We start from the raw sequence: 20,668 nt of genomic DNA on the forward strand, positions 1-20,668 counted from the left end.
GGATGGAACAGAGGCAAAGTCACATCTACTTCTCCCACAAATACACATGTAATGGTATTTCAGAAGTCAAAGTAACGAGGAACGCTGGAAATGCAAACCCACTCAAAATCTGATTTCAGCTCTGAAGTATTATATCGACTGAACAACCATATTTACTACTAGTTAATAGACTTGCTTGCTACCCTAGCTGCAGGGATAATTAGTGGCAACTCATATCTGGATTTTTAAGAAGTCATCACCTGTAAATTCACCTAGTTCAACTATTTGTGTGTTCATGCAATTCCTTCCAACATATCAGTACTTCAGAAAAAACAGTGTGGTTTCGTGAGTGGAATTAACGAGATGTTTTTATTATCAAATCAGGCAGGTGCTGGTGTACAAGATCCGCCCACCCCCCAGTCAGAATATTTACCAAAGAGACAAGCGCACAGGGGGTGTCTCCCAGAGGCATCCATGTGATTAGAGTAGCATTTGGTACTGTGTTAAGTAACATAATTACTTCAAAGGAGAGAGAACATTTTGGTCAAAAGCATAAAAAAGGCATAACCAAGACTGAAGCTTTAAAATTAAGCAATTCTAACAGAAAAGATATTTTAGCAAGTCAACAATTATTTCATTAAAGCGTTTTAAGAAACACAGAAAGAACAGGGGGAAGGGACGGCCCATTCAGTCAGCTGATCGGAGCCAGCCCAGCGAGAGCCGGAGCCGGCGGGGTTCAGCAGACCACGAGGTTCAGCCGAGATTAGGAAGCTCAGAGGGAAACGTACAGGGACAGCCTGATTCCCGGCGGGTCCCGATCGCCAAAGCCCCGGCAGCCATTGCGAGAGAGCGGCTGACGTGGCGGGGGGCGTTCCCACGGTGACGGCGGGAGGTTTAAAAGCGGCTGAAACTCGATACTAGCATTCAGTCAGCTGATCGGAGCCAGCCCAGCGAGAGCCGGAGCCGGCGGGGTTCAGCAGACCACGAGGTTCAGCCGAGATTAGGAAGCTCAGAGGGAAACGTACAGGGACAGCCTGATTCCCGGCGGGTCCCGATCGCCAAAGCCCCGGCAGCCATTGCGAGAGAGCGGCTGACGTGGCGGGGGGCGTTCCCACGGTGACGGCGACCACACCCCTTCCCCTTACCTTGAAAAAGCCTTTGGGAGGGCAGCGACTAGTCGCTGCCCACCTGGTGTAGGGAGGAGCAACCGGCTTGTGTAGCGGGTGAGTCCCACCCACACGGTGCTGTAGCAGCGGGTGTGGTAGCTCGTGCAGCAGGGTGCAGAGAGCACTTGTTGCTTGTCAGCCCTTCTAGCTTACTGCCAGCGCCCCAGACTGCTGACAACCATGGTCGCCTCCAGAAGGAGAGCTTGCCTCAAACAGACTGTGGCTACACAGACTGAGGCTCTGTCCCGAACGGTGGCTGTTCAGGTCTCCGGCTGCAGAGAGTGCCAGAGCCTGCTGCTGCCGGGGCAGGGAGGCCAGCACTCCACCTGTGTCAGGTGTGAGCAGGTGCAAGATCTGCTCGACATGGTCGTCAAACTTAAGGAGGAGGTTGAGACGCTGAGGACCATCAGGGAGTGTGAAAGGGAGATCGACTGGTGGAGTAACACCCTGACGTGCCAGTCGGAAAGGCCCCAGGGAGGTACCCCCCAAAAGGAGATGGACCTCCTGCCCTCTCGGACAGAGGCAGAAGTCCTGAGACGGCCCCACCCTTGTTGCTCTCGGGCAGAGGTAGGGGACCGAAAGGACGACAAGGGTTGGAAGCGTATTCCGGTTCGGCGTCGCGGGCAGCCCCCCTCCCTGCCTGCTTTGCCTCCCCAGGTGCCCCTCCGTAATAGGTTTGAGGCCCTGGATCTTGAAGAAGAGGTAGGTGAGGAGGTGGTGCCAAGCCTACAAGCCAACAAGCCTACAAGATCACGTAGGAAGAGGCAGTCGACCTCACAACTTAAGACTGCCTCTGATAAGAAAGAAAGAAGGGTGATTGTAATAGGAAACTCCCTTCTGAAAGGAACAGAGGGCCCAATATGCAGAGTTGACCCTCATCTTAGGGAAGTTTGTAGTCTCCCTGGAGCCCGGATCAAGGACATCGCTAGAGAGCTCCCCAAACTGGTGCACCCGACGGACTACTACCCGCTGCTGGTCTTCCAGACAGATGGGGAGGAAGCTGCTTCCCGTAGTCTGAGGGGGATGAAGAATGATTTCAAGGTCTTGGGAAGGATGGTGAAAGACTCAGGGGCTCAAGTGATCTTCTCTTCACTCCTTCCATCTTCAAGTGATGATGTGGGATGGAATAGGAAAATTCACTCTCTAAATGGTTGGCTCCAAGACTGGTGCTACAGGCAGGGCTTTGGATTTTTTGATAATGGTTGGTTTTATAAGACACCAGTCCGGACACTGTCACGTGGGAAAGGTTTATCTCGTAGGGGCAAAAGGATGCTGGGGCAGGAATTAGCTGGGCTCATTTGGAGAGCTTTAAACTAGGCTCGAAGGGGGATGGGGTTGTAGCTGGGCTTGTCCCAGTGGGGCTGCAATCTAGAACTGATGAGGACCGGGTGGCCTCCTATGCCCCTAGGGAGAAACTGGTGTGCTCTGCTCGCTCCCTGAAATGCCTGTATACCAATGCGCGCAGCATGGGGAATAAGCAGGAGGAGCTAGAATCCTATGTTCGGTCGGGAGATTATGATCTGGTGGCAATTACAGAAACATGGTGGGACAGTTCACATGACTGGAATGTGGTCATGGATGGCTATGCCCTTTTCAGGAAAGACAGGCCAGCCAGGCGTGGTGGTGGAGTTGCTCTCTATGTGAGACAGCAACTACAATGTACTAAATTCTGCCCAGGAGCGGATGACGAGCGAGTTGAGAGTGTATGGATCAGGATCAAGGGGCAGGCTGGCAGGGCTGACACTGTTGTGGGCGTCTGCTACAGGCCGCCAGATCAGGCTGAGGAAGTTGATGAGGCCTTCTATGGGCAGCTGAGAGTGGCCTCACAGTCACAGGCCATGGTTGTTGTGGGTGATTTTAACTTCCCTGATGTTTGCTGGAAGGACCATTCAGCCAGCCAGCCACAGTCCAGGAGGTTCCTCCAGTGCATTGATGATAACTTCCTCATGCAGATGGTGGAGGAGCCGACTAGGAGAGGTGCACTGCTGGATCTCATCCTCACTAACAAGGAGGGTCTGGTCGAAGCAGTAAAGGTTGAGGGCTGCCTGGGTTGCAGTGACCACGAGATGGTGGAGTTCAGCATCTCATGTGGCAGGAACAGAATAGCAAGTAGAATTGCAACCCTGGACTTCAGCAGGGCTAACTTTGGCCTTTTCAAGCAATTGCTGGGGGAAATCCCATGGGCAAGACTGCTTGAAGGAAAAGGGGCCCAAGATAGCTGGGTGGCATTCAGAGATTGCTTCTTCCACGCTCAGGATCAGAGCATCCCCACACGTAGGAAGTCAAGGAAGGGAGCCAGGAGGCCTGCGTGGTTGAATAGGGAGCTGTTGGGTATGCTCAAGCAGAAGAGGAGAGTTTACAGGTCATGGAAGCAGGGGCTGGCCACTTGGGAGGAATATAAGGCTGCTGTTAGAGGATATAGGAAGGCAGCTAGGATAGCCAAGGCCTCCTTAGAATTACAGCTGGCGAGAGGGGTCAAGGACAGCAAAAAGAACTTTTTCAAATACATAGCAGATAAAACTAACACCAGAGGCAATGTAGGCCCACTGATGAATGGGGTGGGTGCCCTGGTGGCAGAAGATACAGAGAAGGCAGAATTACTGAATGCCTTCTTTGTCTCTGTCTACTCTGCCGGAGGCTGTCCTGGGGAGCCCTGTACCCCTGAGACCCCGGATGAAGCCAGGTCAATGGAGGAGTTTGCTTTAGTCGATGAGGACTGGGTTAGGGAGCAATTAAATAGTCTGGACATTCATAAATCCATGGGTCCAGATGGGATGCATCCGCGGGTGCTGAGGGAGCTGGCTGAAGTCATTGCTGGACCGCTCTCCATCATCTTTGCCAAGTCTTGGGAAACGGGAGAGGTGCCCGAGGATTGGAGGAAAGCAAATGTCACTCCAGTCTTCAAAAAGGGCAAGAAGGAGGACCCGGGTAATTATAGACCGGTCAGCCTCACCTCTGTCCCTGGGAAAGTAATGGAACAGCTTGTCCTTGGTGCCATCTCAAGGCATATCAAGGATAAGAGGGTTATTAGGGGCAGTCAGCATGGCTTTACCAAGGGTAGGTCATGCTTGACCAACCTCATAGCCTTTTATGAGAATGTAACAAGGTGGATGGATGGTGGCAGAGCGGTGGATGTTGTCTACCTTGACTTCAGTAAAGCCTTTGACACAGTCTCCCACAGCATCCTCACAGCTAAGTTGAGGAGGTGTGGTCTAGACAATAGAGTAGTGAGGTGGGTGGCAAACTGGCTTAAGGAGAGAAGCCAGAGAGTGGTAGTCAATGGTGCGGAGTCTAGTTGGAGGCCAGTATCTAGTGGAGTGCCCCAAGGGTCAGTGCTGGGGCCAATATTATTCAATATATTCATTAACGACTTGGACGAGGGAATTGAGTGTACTATCAGCAAGTTTGCTGATGACACCAAGCTGGGAGGAGTGGCTGACACGCCGGAGGGCTGTGCTGCCATCCAGCGGGACCTGGACAGGCTGGAGAGCTGGGCAGGGAATAACCTGATGAAATTTAACAAGGACAAGTGTAGAGTCCTGCATCTGGGCAGGAACAACCCCAGGTTCCAGTATAGGTTGGGAGATTACATATTAGAGAGCAGTGTAGGGGAAAGGGACCTGGGGGTCCTGGTGGACAACAGGATGACCATGAGCCAGCACTGTGCCCTTGTGGCCAGGAAGGCCAATGGCATCCTGGGGTGTATTAGAAGGGGGGTGGTTAGTAGATCGAGAGAGGTCCTCCTTCCCCTCTACTCTGCCCTGGTGAGACCACATCTGGAATATTGTGTCCAGTTCTGGGCCCCTCAGTTCAAGAAGGACAGGGAACTGCTGGAGAGGGTCCAGCGTAGGGCAACGAAGATGATTAAGGGAGTGGAGCACCTCCCTTATGAAGAAAGGCTGAGGGAGCTGGGTCTCTTTAGTTTGGAGAAGAGGAGACTAAGGGGGGACCTTATTAATGTTTATAAATATATAAAGGGTGAGTGCCATGAGGATGGAGCCAGACTCTTCTCAGTGGCAAACAATGATAAGACAAGGGGTAATGGGATCAAGCTGGAACACAAGAGGTTCCACTTAAATTTGAGAAGAAACTTCTTCTCAGTGAGGGTGACAGAGCACTGGAACAGGCTGCCCAGGGAGGTTGTGGAGTCTCCTTCTCTGGAGACGTTCAAAACCCGCCTGGACATGTTCCTGTGCGACCTCACCTAGGTGTTCCTGCTCCAGCAGGGGGATTGGACTAGATGATCTTTTGAGGTCCCTTCCAATCCCAAACATACTGTGATACTGTGATACTGTGATTCCACCCATTTCTCAAAGACGGAAACATAAACTTTCCATATTGTCCAAGATTACTTTTGTATAAGACAAAGGCACATAACACATCATCTGCTTGCACAGCTAATCCTGCCACTGTGCTGCAACCTTCAGAGGCCAATGTTGATGTTTTAGAAAATGCTTTTAGATTTCTAATGCTAATAGTGGCTAATTTGATAGTCTGTACTTACGCAGCATATAAAAGATTAAGCTTCAAGTCAGCCCTCAAGTACAACTTCAAAAATTGCACAGTACAAACTAGCAGGTCCAGCTTGCCTTTAATCCAACATTCAATGTTCCAATTTGAATCTGCAAAAAATATAAAGGGATGAAACATTTCTAAATTATGTTAAAGAAAAAAAACAAACAACTGAAGAGCCAGGATAAAATTCACTTACAAAGAGAAGACAAGTAACAGACATTCATGAAGATGAGGCTGGACTGCAACTGTGCAAATGTTTATGAATTATCCTTGCTGAATTGGGCACCCGTATGTGTCTTTAAACGTTTAAAAGACTAACAACCTAAGTGACTGGCCTGGTTTCAGCTGGGATAGAGTTAATTTTCTTCCTAGTAGCTGGTACAACACTGTGTTTTGGATTTAGTATGAGAAGAATGTTGATAATACACTGTTTTGGTTGTTGCCAAGCCATGTTTATACCAAGGCAAGGACTTTTCAGCCAGGAGCTACAAGTGCACAAGGAGCTGGGAGAGGGCACGGCCAGAACAGCCAACCCAAAATGGCCAGAGGGATATTCCATACTATATGACATCACACTCAGTATATATTTTGGGGGAAGAAGAAGGAAGTGGGGGACTTTTAGAGTGATGGCATTTGTTTTCCCAAGTCACCGTCACACGTGATGGAGCCCAGCTTTCCTGGAGACGGCTGAACACCCACCTGCCAAAGGGAAGCGGTGAATGAATTTCGTCTTCCGCTTTACTTCATTTGTGTGCGTGGCTTTTTACTTATTAAACTGTCTTTATGTCAAATCATGAGTTTTCTCAGTTTCACTCATCTGATTCTCTTCCCCCTCGCACTGTGGGGGAGTGAGCGAGCAGCTGCGTGGGGCTGAGTTGCCAGATGGGGTTAAACCATGACAGCAATACTGCTGCATACTAATTATTAGAGCAGGAATATATTTTACCTGGCTCTACAGGCAAGGCCACAAGAGGAAGAAAGAAATTAACCTGCTGGTTGAAGGTTTTGCTGCTAACTGGTACAGCCTCTATAAGGCTGAACTGTGTACACTTTGTGCATGCACACACAATAGCAACAAATTTTGTGTGGCAGTCTTTAACAGAGATTTATTTGTCCCATGGGACAGTTCTTGTAAAATGAAATTCTACCCTACTGAGGTCAATGAGATTCCTGACACTGCTAGCAGCACATCAACAGGCCAGTACGCTGCTCAGAGATTGGGGTTTACAGGAGGAGAAAGACAGCCTAGGAAAAAATAATTCAATCTAATCCATGTGCAAATATTTACTAAGGCATCACAACTCCAGAAAGAAAAGATTGCACTTGCTCTCCACTGCCGCCACCTCCTGAAGGAGTTTAAATCCCATACCCACAAAAAGATTGAAAATATTTCTCATAGAATCTAGACACCTTTGAAGATCTGGGCTTATGTCCTCGTATCCTGTGCTACATATTTTATTCAGAACTCCTCCAGAAAAACAGCCAACTTCTGTTTTCCCTTTGAAACTATGCTACACAATTTCCCACATCTTCCTGTAAAGAATTCCGTGAAGAGGGATTTTACCATACTAATTTGTCTGCTCTGGATAAAAATGAATACCCATTGATATGACCCAACCCCCCTCAAACAACAAAACACCCCAACCATGTTCTGAAGAAGTAACTTCTTATGCCTTTGAATGGAAAACCTACCTATTTCCTGAGAAGCAGAAATACTGATTTCTGAAGGAATAAATTTTCTTGCTTGCATGCTTGCTCTGTACAAAGAACAATCAATGTTGTTATCACTCCAAAGGCAACACAGAAAACTTTCTTCATTCATTAGCACAGGAGGTTTGGTTTCAGGAGCTCTATGCTCTCTTCTCAAGCCAGACCAGCTCTCTACAACTTCAGCAGAGAAAGGACTCAAAAATGTCTTATTCAGCAGCATACAGGGTAATGTAAAGTTCCTGGGAGGAATCTGATGGACCATGCACTGGGCAACTGCCACCTGAAGAAAGCCTGCAAATATAAAGGCAAAGATATTGGAAATAAAACAAAAAGTTCTTATTACTTGAAAATGAAAAGGGAGTGGCTGACGTTTTACATAAACTCATTCATTACATAAAAATCAGACTATTTCCAGGGGCTGTTCTCCTCTGACTTGGAGACACAATTACTATCAGCATCCCCTCTGAACCAGTGTCACAACTGACAGATGCCAAAGTTTTCTCCCACAAAGCTACTACACCTAACTTTTTGTTTTCTCCACCTCTTAAAATAGGTCAAGACTGTAGGGGAAGCACCTCTTTGGGGTAAACTGGCTTACATTAATTCAAAATACACTGAATCCTAAATCTAAGTCCACACACTATACAGGTATGAGTCTCATCTCTCCCTGCAGTGGTGGGACACTTGCAATCCAGCTCTTATTATCAAGGCTCCATTACTGTAGAAAAAATAATCCCATTGTAAATATAACGCATAGTCATGTTGTAATTGTTGAATACCAAATAATAGTATTACAAGAATATATGACTGGATGTAACTACACAACCCCAGGGCATTATCTGGGAAATGAGATGTAGGAAAAGAATAATCTTTTCCATCAGACTTAGATTCTTGAAAATAAAATCACTCTGACCACATTTGTAGCTCTTGTTGGTAAGCCATAGCTTGAATTATGCTAACAATGATGTTGAGAATGATGAGCATGTTGGTTTTGGAAACAGCTTACTGTAAAACACTGCATGAATTTCAAAGATTAAAGCTCTACTTACAGAAAGGCATGTGGGTCATTTGTGCACTTTGCATTTAGCTTTTTGCTCAGTAAGGGCATAAATATTTTAAGCAGTTCATTAGATAGAAATTAATTCATGCTCTATGCCTTGCAATAGCCAACATAAGAAAAACAGAATTTCTCTAGCACTGTTTGATTAATAGCACAAAAGCATAGACTAAACAATATAAAACCACAAAAATAAAGCTTTTTAAAAAGTAGATGCTGTGTTCCTCTGCAGTGCGTTAAAGTGTTTTGGTTTTTCTTTACCCAGATTTTGCACTGCCAGACTCCTGAAGGGTTCTGCTCTTTCCTCCTCTCTCATTTAACAGTCTGTGCCTCTGTAGATATCAGTTTCATTACACCTCCTGGCTCTATGAAGAGGATTCAGTTGGCCAAACAGACTTTTAGTCCATCATACAGGATTAAAAAGAGACAAACGAGTAAGTGATGTGACAGCCTATGAAGCAGGACAGGTAACTAACATATCAAGCAATTCACAGAGGCAACTGCAGGGTGGGAAGTGGTTCCTGTCAGGCATCTATTTTTCTAAAATACAGACTCCCCTCTTACACATCAGATAATCTCACAGGATTAATTAAATCCTATAAAATCAAAATGTGTGCAGCTACTTACCACTTCTGCAGAAGTGTTGAAAAATGAGAATGCATTACAATACAGAACGTTTAGTGTAGGATTGCTGTGGCTCTTAAACGGCCATTAATAAACTGCAGCATACATTCAAAATATTTTCCTGCTACAGATGTTCCGTTTGCCCATGACACAGACACACAGGAGGCCAGCACTTACAGTTCTGTCCCTCACGTCTGGGCTAACATGGCTATGAAGATGCCAGCCATGGCTTTTCGTTTATTTGGAAACAGCCCAAGCTGGCCACTCAACAGATACACTTCTGGTCATTATGGGCCATAATGTAGTGACAAACTGCTCTGAAGCCCAGTGAAAACTCCCCGGGGCAGCCAGGTTTTCTAACTGAAACATAGGCAATTTGTTTAGCTTAAGTCAACAAGACAATATTGTAAAGACACAAGACAACACAAATTTTGAAACTAACTTAATCGGATTACAGTATCTGCTCTCTCCCTAAGCATCATCACCAAAAGCCTTTGAATAGTTCTTATTTTAATAAAAAAAATGAAAGGCAAATACCAGCTGTTCCTGAACAGCATACACCAATACTGCCACAGATGTTTTCCAATTAGAAACCCAGTTTATTATACCAAACATTTGCAGCTAATTGAGCATCCATTAACAACACTGTCACATGAAAGCAGAACATCAACTACCTAAGAAAGCAGAGCTCAAACTCAAAGTCACACCCTGGCTACACTGAATTAACAGAAACTTTGCAGTTCTGACAGAACCCAGATTTTGTTTTCCACTTTTGGCCCTATTAAGGTAACAAAACAAATTGTCCATGAACTATCTTACCAAATTTGGACTGGGACATTTATCTGATTGGGTCTTGACTCACCACATACTTCCTACTGGCATTTCCTGGTCTTACAGTGAGTTGCACTGTTTTTTGGGACAAGACACATGGGCACAACCCTGAGAGTGTCAACAGTTCAATTCTGCACAGTGGTAACATCAGCTCCTTTGTATATTCTAGTTGCATGTTGTGATAAAATACTAATCCAGTAGCACGACTTGAAATACCACTGTAAAACAGAAATGGTGATTACTCTCCATTCTACATAATTACCAGACTTATTTTTCTAGTAACTTACCCAACAGGACAAACGTGGCCAGAATGATTTGCTGATACATCTTGTTTCGTAGAGCTGACCTGAAAAACATACAGAAAAGTAACTGAGAGCTGATAATTATCTGTCTATTATTTCATTTGGGTTTAATTTTGGTGCACTTCAGTTAATTTAATATCCACACCTTTGTACGCAGAAAGGAAGAACAAAATCAGAATGTAATCTGAGAAAAAAAACATTGCTTAGAATATCAATTAAATGTCAACACAGCTCTTCCTTTATCATTAGAGCTGTACAGCACCTCTTTTCTCCAGGCTTTTGCTCGTCATCGTTCAGCTCCTGCGTTTGCCCATCTGAAAGGCACTACAAATCCAAACAATCAAAATGTTCAAGAGATATTCAATTTTCCAAGTGCAGGATACACAAAAGCACTTGGGCACCCATTTTAACAGTGAAAACATCACTAAACTTTACAGTAATACTTCAATACTGTTCTTCAATTTCAGGTACTTTGTTCTTTTTAATTTTCATCCCATAGTTACACAAATTCTGTTAAAATCCAAATATAAGCATTTTTGTATTTTAAATAAAGCTCAGCAGCGGATATCAGAATAAAATAGAGAGAGTTCGGTTGCCTTTGTAGTTAACCAGAACCGAAAGGTTAGTAAAATTTACAGCTCAAGTCAGACAGAGAATGCTGGGGCAAGAAATCTGGGGAGTCCCTCCAAAGTAGTCTCATTCCTTAGATATTTCTGAGAACAATTTCCTTGACAACACCTGTGGTGCCAAAAGAACTGGTACCAACATGCAGTAATCCACTGGCCTTTCAGTTTGGGGTTGCATGTACTGTACTATTAATGTATATACTATTAATATATATCTATACACATACACACTGTGCGATACATATAGATTACTCCATACCGGCTACATAGCAGTGGGCTCTGCAGCCTGGAAGGAAAGTATAGATGGACAGAAAAGACCAAAAGGAAAGAAAAAGGGTGTTTTCTTTGTATTTTTTGCCACCCCTGTCAGCGCGCACTCCGAGTACATGCCCTTTGTCTCATCTCCTCAATAAGCCTCCACAGAATGCAGCGACAGCCCCACAGAGGAACTGGAGGCTGCTGATAAAACCAAAGAATCTGGTTGTGATAAGGAGTGACAGCCTCTGCTCAGAGCTGTCCATCACAGAATCATTTCAGTTGGAAGAGACCCTCAAGATCATCTAGTCCAACCATAACCTAACTATGGCACTAACCCATGTCCCTAAGAACCTTGTCTATGTGTCTTTTAAACCCCTCCAGGGATGGTGATCCCTCCTGTTTGCCCTCACCAGACTTCAACCTCACCTAGTGACCATGAGCTTTATGCCCTGACCGTGGATTAAAGCAAGAGGTGATTCAACAGGTAGAGCTCTCTATCTCAGACAACTGAGTAGTGAAGTTCAAATATCTCCATGTTCTTGTCTTCCTCCAAGCTCTCCTGCAAGAAAAGCTGTCGCAGATTTAGCTGGGGCCAAAGTGGGAGCCAAGCACAGCCCATCTTTATTCTGGTCTGCAAGATGATTCAGTCCCATCCACTTTCCTCCCCATTTGCCCAGGTTATAATCAGAGTAAATTTTAAGCTACATCTTGAGCAATTGAAGAGGAAAGCTAAAATTTCAAAGGCACAGCTTCACAACTCCTACTCCAGAGGAAAATGTGCCTCTCAGCACAGCTGTTAGACTGAGCCTTCCTGTACCTCTGCCATTAGTCTGTTTCTAATAGGAGACCCATGAAGGCCAGAGGAATTACCCAGCTACAACCTTCTATTAAGTCTGTAATTTCACAAAGACAATTTGGGGTAATTTCCAATAGAGAGAAGTTATATATTTTTTTTCCAAGTTTCTGACTGAAAGAAAAAATATATTTTAAAATAATTTACTTGACATAAGTGTATTCTATTCCTACTATTAAATGTATGGTTTAATGAAAAATAGTCCATGTTCCTCTTCTAAAGGTACAACAAAAATTTGCTGCTCATAGCCTGACCACTTCTCAGTAAAAAACTGGCAGAGATCACTTTCATATGTTGTACAAGAAAATAAGATGCATTTCAAAAGGTCATAAATTCACAATACATCACAGATAGCATTGCAAATGCTTTAAGGCTCTCTCTTCCAAAACAGGTAAAAAAATGTCCACCATCAAGAGCAAGAAATAATCCATAAAGCTATGGCCCATCACTTGCTTTCCCATCATAGGCACTGCAAGAAGCAAAAGCTATCACCCAGGTATCTTGGCCCTCTTGCTCCAAGATGTCTGAAGGAAAGAACTACTATTCTGGTAACTACACATATTTTACTATTTCAAAGCATAACATGAAACACCCTCATTTGTTCCTGTAAGTAAGAAGACAAATAGTTAATTGTGTTAATGCAGCTGCTGTGTTAGTTACAGCCATGTAATACCTACTGTGGACTGGGAAAAAAAGCAACCACAGATCCCCAGATCCACATGCACCTCAAAGAAGGCAAGTTAGAATTACACAGTCCACTGAGGATAAAGGCATTTTCACTTCCTCATGCCCTAAAAATGACCAGATAGAGCAATCAGATTCTGCTATCAGCACTAATTGAACCATAATTAACAATATTTGGACCAGAAAGCAAAAACACAGTTCAGACCAGCTCAAGACATCTTCTCTTCCTACATCTATTGCATCGACCTAGGCTGATTTTTACAAAGGTGTTATTTTTCAGTCCTGGTTCAAACATTCATAAACAAAAAAATAGTGCTGTAGATAATAAAAAAACAATGTAAACTGCATGTCACCATCATTAGCTCCTTTTCTGTTCAATGTTCAGTATCACTTGAGTAAACTTTGCACAGGAATTGGGTAAAAGAGACACCTACAGATAACTCCCAGAACTAAATGAATGTACCACTGGACCAGACACAGGGCTACCCAATATATTTTCTGGTGAGAATACTGAACTTACCAGAATTTCTAACTTCATTGTAAGAAAGAACATAACTTTTACAAGACGAGTTACAAGAAATGTGAAGTCAAATAAAGGAGAATTATTAACACTTGTAACTATAACTCTATCCAAGAAAGAGTAAGTTAACTAAGGAAGGACAAGTGGTTTCACACGTGGCTGGGGAAGTATCCACACAAATCAAAGGAACTGGGGCCCAATTCAATGCATCTATCTTAAGATACCGCATTCTGGATCTACCACTTTTGCTGCTGCTGTTTACAAGAAATTCTCCAATTTCATATGTAAATAGCATGTTCCTCTCCATGTTAACCAGTGTACAAAGACCTTTACTGAGGACAGTCCCTCTCGTAACGAAAACAGCCAATTTAAAACCAAAAGCAGCAGATAGGGCAAGCAGGGAGGACAACAATTAAAGTAAGATCATTTTTCTTTACAGGCTGGCTGAGAAGTTGTACAATCCACTGGCATATCAGCATGGGAACCATTTTCGGCACGGCCTGAAACGACCACGACTGGTGATCCCACAGACACCTGCTCACTGGGCACGGAAAACATACAAAGAGTTTTCCTTTTCCCTCTGGAGCTGCCTTTTTTTTCAGTTTCTTGCTTTGAAAACACTTCTGCATGTCTCCTTTCTGAACTACCAAAAAAAGGGGGTTAATATGAAAAGAGGATGGCAACAAGAGGCAGTTCTACCTGTCCAGTTTGAACAGCAGTGAACAGAGGGTGGCACTGGTGACTAAGAGTGACGAGTCTCTACAACCCGTCCTGGACACAGCACAACCCTGATACCACTAAACTCAACTGTAAAATTCTCACCGACTTAACAGGGACACAGGGACTAGATGAGCAAATGTTGCATATTAGTGGCTTCCAAGGAGCAATTTCAAAGCCTATAGACAGAAATCCAGTTGCCAGGATCTCCTGCTTTTTTCCCCTATGTATACAGAGTCCGGAGTTCCTCTTTTCTCCTTCTTATTCCCACCCTCCCAAAAAACAACAACAACAGCTGCTAGTTAATGGGAAACAGGAACATAACACTGCAAGCACACAGACTGTCCCTGACTTTTGCATGCTACAGCTGTTTTTAAATATTTAAAAGATCTCTGTAAAGCAGAAAAATATTTTAGCAATAATGCCTACGCAGAGTGCCTTCTGGCCAGCTCTTCAAGGGTGCCGGAGGCTTTCCAGTCCTGTGGGTTTTGGCAAGACCAGGGGTTCCCAGTCAGCCCCCCAGGCATGGAATTTCATTGCATTTGTTTGTCATTTACTATACTAGTAAACATTATTAATAAAGAGTTCCAAACAAATGGAACATACAAAATTGCAGTGCAAGTGACTTGCCTTAGATAACTTTGCTTTCTAATCCCACCACAACTCTAAGCAAGGCAACCCACGTTCCATGTCTCCCCATACACTGAGCCCAGTAAAATCAGTAGCAGAACTACCCTTGTCCCACAGCACAGCTACAGAGACAGCCTCTTCTGAAACCCATCAGCAAAACATCCCACACTCTGGAGAGTTACCCCAGACTGTACCGTGTATTTTGGTGGCACTGAAACTACCCCCTCATTTTTCCTGCATCTATCTCCACCACCACCACACTGAACACCGTATTGAAGTTTGTGCACGCTCAATTTGAGACTTAAGTTTCATAAATACTCCTGATTTAAAGCCAGTGATAAAGCGTTTTTAATAAATATTATCTCCCGTTGTTTTTCACTGACAAACATACATTTTTTTCCTTACCTGCAGCTGTAAGCAGAGCTCCTGTCATTACCCGGCACTTAAAGCTGGTTCATGTTATAACCACACTAAGGGTTCTCAGCGTTTTCATTTAAAACCCTCTTTAGAAATGCAGTGTCAATAATTAGCATTAAATTTCCAAAGGGCTTTACTATCAGAGAGGACCATAATGGCTTCTGTAGCATCAGTGACAACTCACATTCATGGACGTTTCCTTTTCCCTTTTGCTAAGACACTAAACTTCAAGAGAAAAAGAGAGAAAGAAATAAAAAAAAAAAAAGAGAGAAAAAAAAAGGGGGAGGAAGAGGAAAAAAAGGCAGGGGGAAAAGGAGGAAAAAAATAAAACAAAACAGTCTGATTTGGGTTCACCGCGCCAACCCCCCAAAGTTGCGCGGTCCTTTCGAGAGCTGATGTGTGAGGGAAAAGACCAACACTCACCCACACATCAGCTTTCTGAAGGAATAGGCAACCGCGGTCCGTTCTAAACGTGTATTTTGGCAAAAAACACCTGGTTTTTAACATCTCCGAGGCCCCCCCCCCCCCCCGCGTCCCCGCCACCCCACGGGAGGGAGCCGGGTGGAGGAGGCTTCACCCCCGCGGGCGGCGGCCGCAAGAAACCTAAATTAAAGACGCAAGCAGAAAAAGAAAGTAAATGCACCCACCTACTTCTCTCCATTCCCGCGGTGTGAGCCGCCAGCCCGCTGCTCCGCCGGGGAGCAGGACGGGCCCCGGCCCAGCCCGCCGCCCCGCCTCGTCCTCCCGCCCCGCCTCAGGGGAGAGGCCGCTTCCCCCGGGGGCTCCCCACACACAAAATACCGGGGAACAGGGGGGTGTTTCCCCTTCCATACTTAAATGTCTTACAAACTGCAGGTTGCTGAAGAAAAACATATTTGAGCCTTCAAAGAACTGATACCGAGCAAGGCGGGAACACGGGCCGTGCACGCTCCCCCTCACCTCTTGTCCTCTCAGGCCCTGGGCAGCCCCGCAGCGCGGTGAAGCTGTAAGGCTTTGTTCCCAAAAGTATCATAAGTTAAGCCACCTGGCATCACTTCTCTCTTCTGTAAAGTGTACAAATAAAAGTGCTTTCACAGAAAAATTTCCACGCATCCTTCCAGGTTAAACATTGCGCTGGTTTCCTGCCCAGTTGTGGTGACATTGCTGCTTTGCTTGGGGGGTGATACAGGAGTTTGTCCAGGGCAACTCCAGGGAAAACAGAGAGTGAATATGCCAAGTTTTCCTCTTCTAGTAGTTTAACACTTGTGGAAATCGAATTACAGATTTTTTTTTTTATTTTATTTAGTGCAGAATGAGTGTTTTACCTAAACAGAACCTTCAATGCTGTCTGGATCCGTGCAAACATTTGTTAAGAATTTAGTTGATATTCACCTTCGGTTAGTGGTTTTCAGAGTGAAGGCTGTACAAAACAGACAATTATTAATCTAAAAGGCAACATAGACCAGAAGTATAAGAAAATGCCTTCTGGCCATTAAACATATTCATTGAATTTCCCAAGAATCTCTGAAATTTCACAGAATTATAAACAAATGCTGTAAATTATTATTCATAACACAAACATGCCTACTTGTCAGTAGAAGGACAGAGATTAGAGTTTAAAAGCAATAATCTGATTCAGCTATGCTTCTTGTAAATGGCACATTACACAGCACTATGCTATTTGTTTTTGACACCTTGTTGACACAGACAATTATTTTGCATTATTTCAGAAACTGCACATTTCTGCGAACAACCTGGGTTCAGAGAGACTATTTTCATCTCTACTATACTACTCTCTTACAGCCGATGGTGTTTTAATACCAACTATATATAGATTGTTATCACAAAGATTTTGTTTCACTTAAAAATCCAGAGCCATACCGAAGAAATTGACAGTGAAAATTAATATCTAGAACTAAATTTAAATCCTGACCTTGAATTGTTCAAATGAGTTTGTCAAGTATTAAATTCATGAAGACCAGGTCTGGAGTTGGACAAGCGAAAATGCCCAAAATGTCCCAAAATGAACAACAAGCACACCAGAGAGATCTGTACTTCTCCAAAAACCTACACCATACATATCTTAGAAGCTACCTTCACATGGAAGCCAAAAATGCAGTTACTAAGATTAAAAAATGCCGCTTTCTTGTACATTCGTTCTTTCTCCTAACCCATAGCTATGGGTCCATTATGCACCTGAGACTTGGAAAAAATAAACCAAATGGCAAACATAGAGATTAAGTTACAGATTAGAGAGAACCCCTTGAAACAAACAGCAAAAATAGGGATTACAGATTTGCTCTAACACCATGTTAGATACAGAATCTGCTCAATTTGCCATAAAGATAACAATGTTGACCATAGCAGTAGGAAGGATAACAAGGGGGCAAGGAAACTAAAATTACTATAGCCATAGTAGGGAGAACATGGAGCTTAATACATTAAAAGAGGGTTATGAAAAATTAGATGAAACTGCACGACCCAGGCACTGGTATTTTAATGAAATCTATTAAGCAGTAACACAATAAGAGCTAAGAAAACAGAAAAAATCCACAAAACCAAAAACTGGGTGTGACCATATTTGATTTCTAAACATGAACAGTTGGGGAGTAAACCCCAAGGAGAAGGAATTATGAACTGTTTAAAGCAAAGGACAATACTGGCAATAAGTCAGATGGGTTTAAACCTGCCATAGAAACATTTGGGCCTGTTATTAAAATCTGAGTTTTGCCTAACAGAAGACTCACTTCTGGAACAATCTTCTCATGGCTTTAACAGGACAAAAAAGAAACAGCTTAAGTGAAGGTTTAATAAGTTTGTGAAAATAATTATTATACAGGTTTGTGCCTCTAATGAAAAGAAAACTTAACAAAATAATCTAGTCAGTGTCCCAGCCTCATGTTTCTTTGCTACCACTGAGAGTTCTTTGAGCTACAACTCATTTCACTGTATTTCAGACCACCTGGTATCACTCTCCTTTCCACACACACAGATTGAAATTCTTATACTACCTGACAGTCAATTAACTTGCTCTCTGTTTGAATATACTTTTTGTGACTGCTGCTTGACACGAAGCTACACTTTATTTCACAAGTGGTGGAGTAAATCACATTTTGACCTTTTTGCACTTCAGTGTTTGTTCTCATAAATAGCAAGCTCTTTGAGAAAAGAGCATGTGTAAAGCAATACCACATATTTAACAGCAACTTCCAGTTAAAAAACAAAACCCAGAAATTATGTCAAAGAACTTAAAGTGAGGACTGAGCTCTGCTAGAAAAGATGCACCTTTAATCCTCCTTTTCCTTGGAGGAGGCAGCAAGAGTTCAGAACCAATGTCCTGGAGACCAATAAATCCCAAATATGCACAAGTGAGGTTTTTCCACAATGTTCTTTTTCTATTCAGCAATATTATTGTAAAAGAAATGAAAACCCAGTATCTCTGCTTGGTGAGTTATGAAGAAAAATATTTTTGTTTACTTACTGCAAGCTCTTCTCAGTAAACAGACTTGAAGGTGATATCATAATCATCTTTTGTGTTGTGTAAATAGCTCTACTGTGGCTGTATATACAAACCTACTGATTAGCTTTAATTTATTTATTGACTTTCCGTAATTCATGATCCATTTCCTCAAAATAGCATCAGCCCATTTCACTCCTTATTAAAATAAGGACCATCTCTAATTGATAAATTCTATTTTTAAAACATTTCTGCATTCTATAATCCAACAGTTTGGGGAAATCTGACACGATTTGTGTCTGAAGTAACAAAGCCATTCAAGTTTTTGTACCCCAGACTTTCACAGCACAAGCACAAGCTGTGAGCAGCTGCCTCGTCTGCCATGTCCCTGCTGGGTGAGATACAGAGGGACCAGTAGAAAAAATGATTTTCTATTTCTGTTAGAACATCTTGAGACAAATGTTTGACAGAGTAAGTTTGCTTTCACTTCCCCATGTAGCACTGGTGTCTAGTGAACCAGGAAAAAAAACCCCACACCACCACACTCTTATGTAACCTACACCAGTACATATTTATTTCTTTTCAAAGTTGTTTTTTTTTTTTCTCTCCTTTAATATATAAACTAAACCTTCCTGAAGTTTAGTCCTCTTACTTTCTCATATACTTCAGAAAGATAGCAGACAGGCAAGACCACCTTTCAGAAATCCTCTGACACGTTACGTTTTTGTCTCATACTGGTCCTCCTTTGTGTAAGCGAAAACTCCAGTTCTTCCAGTCTTTATTGATCATCTTTTCTGGAGACCTGCAAAGTTTTACTGATCTCCTTCAGACTTTTTCCTGGTTTTCCTTCTCTTTTCTGAAGAGCAATGCCCGAAGTACCCCAACCGAGGCTTTGGTAGGGCTATTTAGGGGGAAGAAATATTTTTTCCATTCCACAACAATGTTGACCCATCCCATGAGGACATTGGCTTTTTTTCCTCCCACCGGTGTGTCTGCATTGCCTCAGGATCACTTTGCCCATCTCCAGAACCCTCAGGTCCCTCCAGTGGAACTTTGGTTTGTGCACTTGATTATTTCTCAGTTAAGCACCTTGCACTTGTATTTATTGAAATACAGCCTATTTATTTCAGACCACTTCAGCAACTTATCAAGATTGCTTTGAATCCTAAGCTTGTTCTCTAAGGTGTTTGCAACTGTTGCTAACATTTTGTTATCCAAAGATTTCATATAACATGCACTTTTCAACAAAAAATATCAAATAGTTTTAGACTTCAGGTGCACCCCTGAACAACCACACCACATACAGTCTTCCAATCTCTGACTTGTCGACTGCTCATTTTTTTTTTTCCAGAAAGTTCCTTTCCATCCAACTGAAGACTGTACAGTCATTTAATATAGATTGCTATAGATTCCCTAGCTTGCTTCAGAGAAAGTCACATGAGACAAAACCAAAAACATCACTGCAGATAATATGCTATGGCATTATAATTCCTCCCTATTATTCAGAAGTCCCCTGTTGATTCATTTGGTTATAGGACAAAAGTGTTGCTTTTAGACTAGAGTGAAAATTGCAGCTCTGGGAGCACAGACATTTCCCTTCCAGGGCAGAATTATTCATTATTAGGTGTCTAAACCTCAGCAGCAGCGATTCACCTTGGAGGCACACAGGACTGAATCACAGCTGTAACAGCAGAGATGCAGCAAAATAGGGATCCTAAAACATTGACTCACTCTCAGGTGTTTATGTCATCAGCAAGATAAACTTTTGAATGAGTGTAGTATGCCTTGATCTTTTTTAAAGAGAAAAAAACCCACAAACTCATATCTTTGTCTCACACAATGGCAAGATAAGGCCAGTTTGTCTGTGAAAAGTGGAACAGCTGAGCTGTCCTGTCTGCAGAGCAGGTAATGTGCTAGCAAGGGAAAAACAGGTTCCAAATCCCTGGCTTCATATGAAAAAATAAAATCTGTCTCTCTCCCTGACATACTGGACAAGCACCCTAGAGGGAGTAGATCCTTCTCCTGTGAGAAACAAATCCAGGTGACATTACTGACAAATAGTTAACAGGGTCTGTCTTTGGGATTAAATTTAATGTTATTGAAAAACCTGCCTCACTGCAGAATTGTATTGACATTAAACCTTTTATCCAAAGAACTTCATGCTTTAGATATTGTGCCAATGCAGAGTGAGAGGATGCTCCATGTCCCAAAAAGCGTGCAGGAAAAGCCAGGAGCATAACAAGAGACAGATGAAAACCTTAGGAAATGATAAGATAATATTGAACAAAGTTTTGATTTAGAACAGTTTGGTTTTTAGCTATAATTCCCCCTAGCATGAGTATT

General features: G+C 43.3%; 1 protein-coding gene across 1 annotated transcript in view; it reads right to left on the reverse strand.

Moving 5' to 3' along the window:
- Window positions 1–11,067, reverse strand: part of LEPR (leptin receptor) — a gene marked incomplete at its 5' end in the record, with an annotated part of 36,933 nt that extends 25,866 nt beyond the window's left edge. Inside the window, 4 exons of the mRNA XM_082053142.1 lie at window positions 5,650–5,767; window positions 7,353–7,661; window positions 10,170–10,228; window positions 11,063–11,067. Coding sequence (XP_081909268.1) covers window positions 5,650–5,767; window positions 7,353–7,661; window positions 10,170–10,228; window positions 11,063–11,067 — 491 coding nt within the window. The remainder of the gene's footprint in view (window positions 1–5,649; window positions 5,768–7,352; window positions 7,662–10,169; window positions 10,229–11,062) is intronic.
- Between the last annotated feature and the right edge of the window lie 9,601 nt (window positions 11,068–20,668).

Source organism: Streptopelia decaocto, assembly GCF_964273445.1.
Source record: "Streptopelia decaocto genome assembly, chromosome: 5".
Taxonomy (NCBI): domain Eukaryota; kingdom Metazoa; phylum Chordata; class Aves; order Columbiformes; family Columbidae; genus Streptopelia; species Streptopelia decaocto.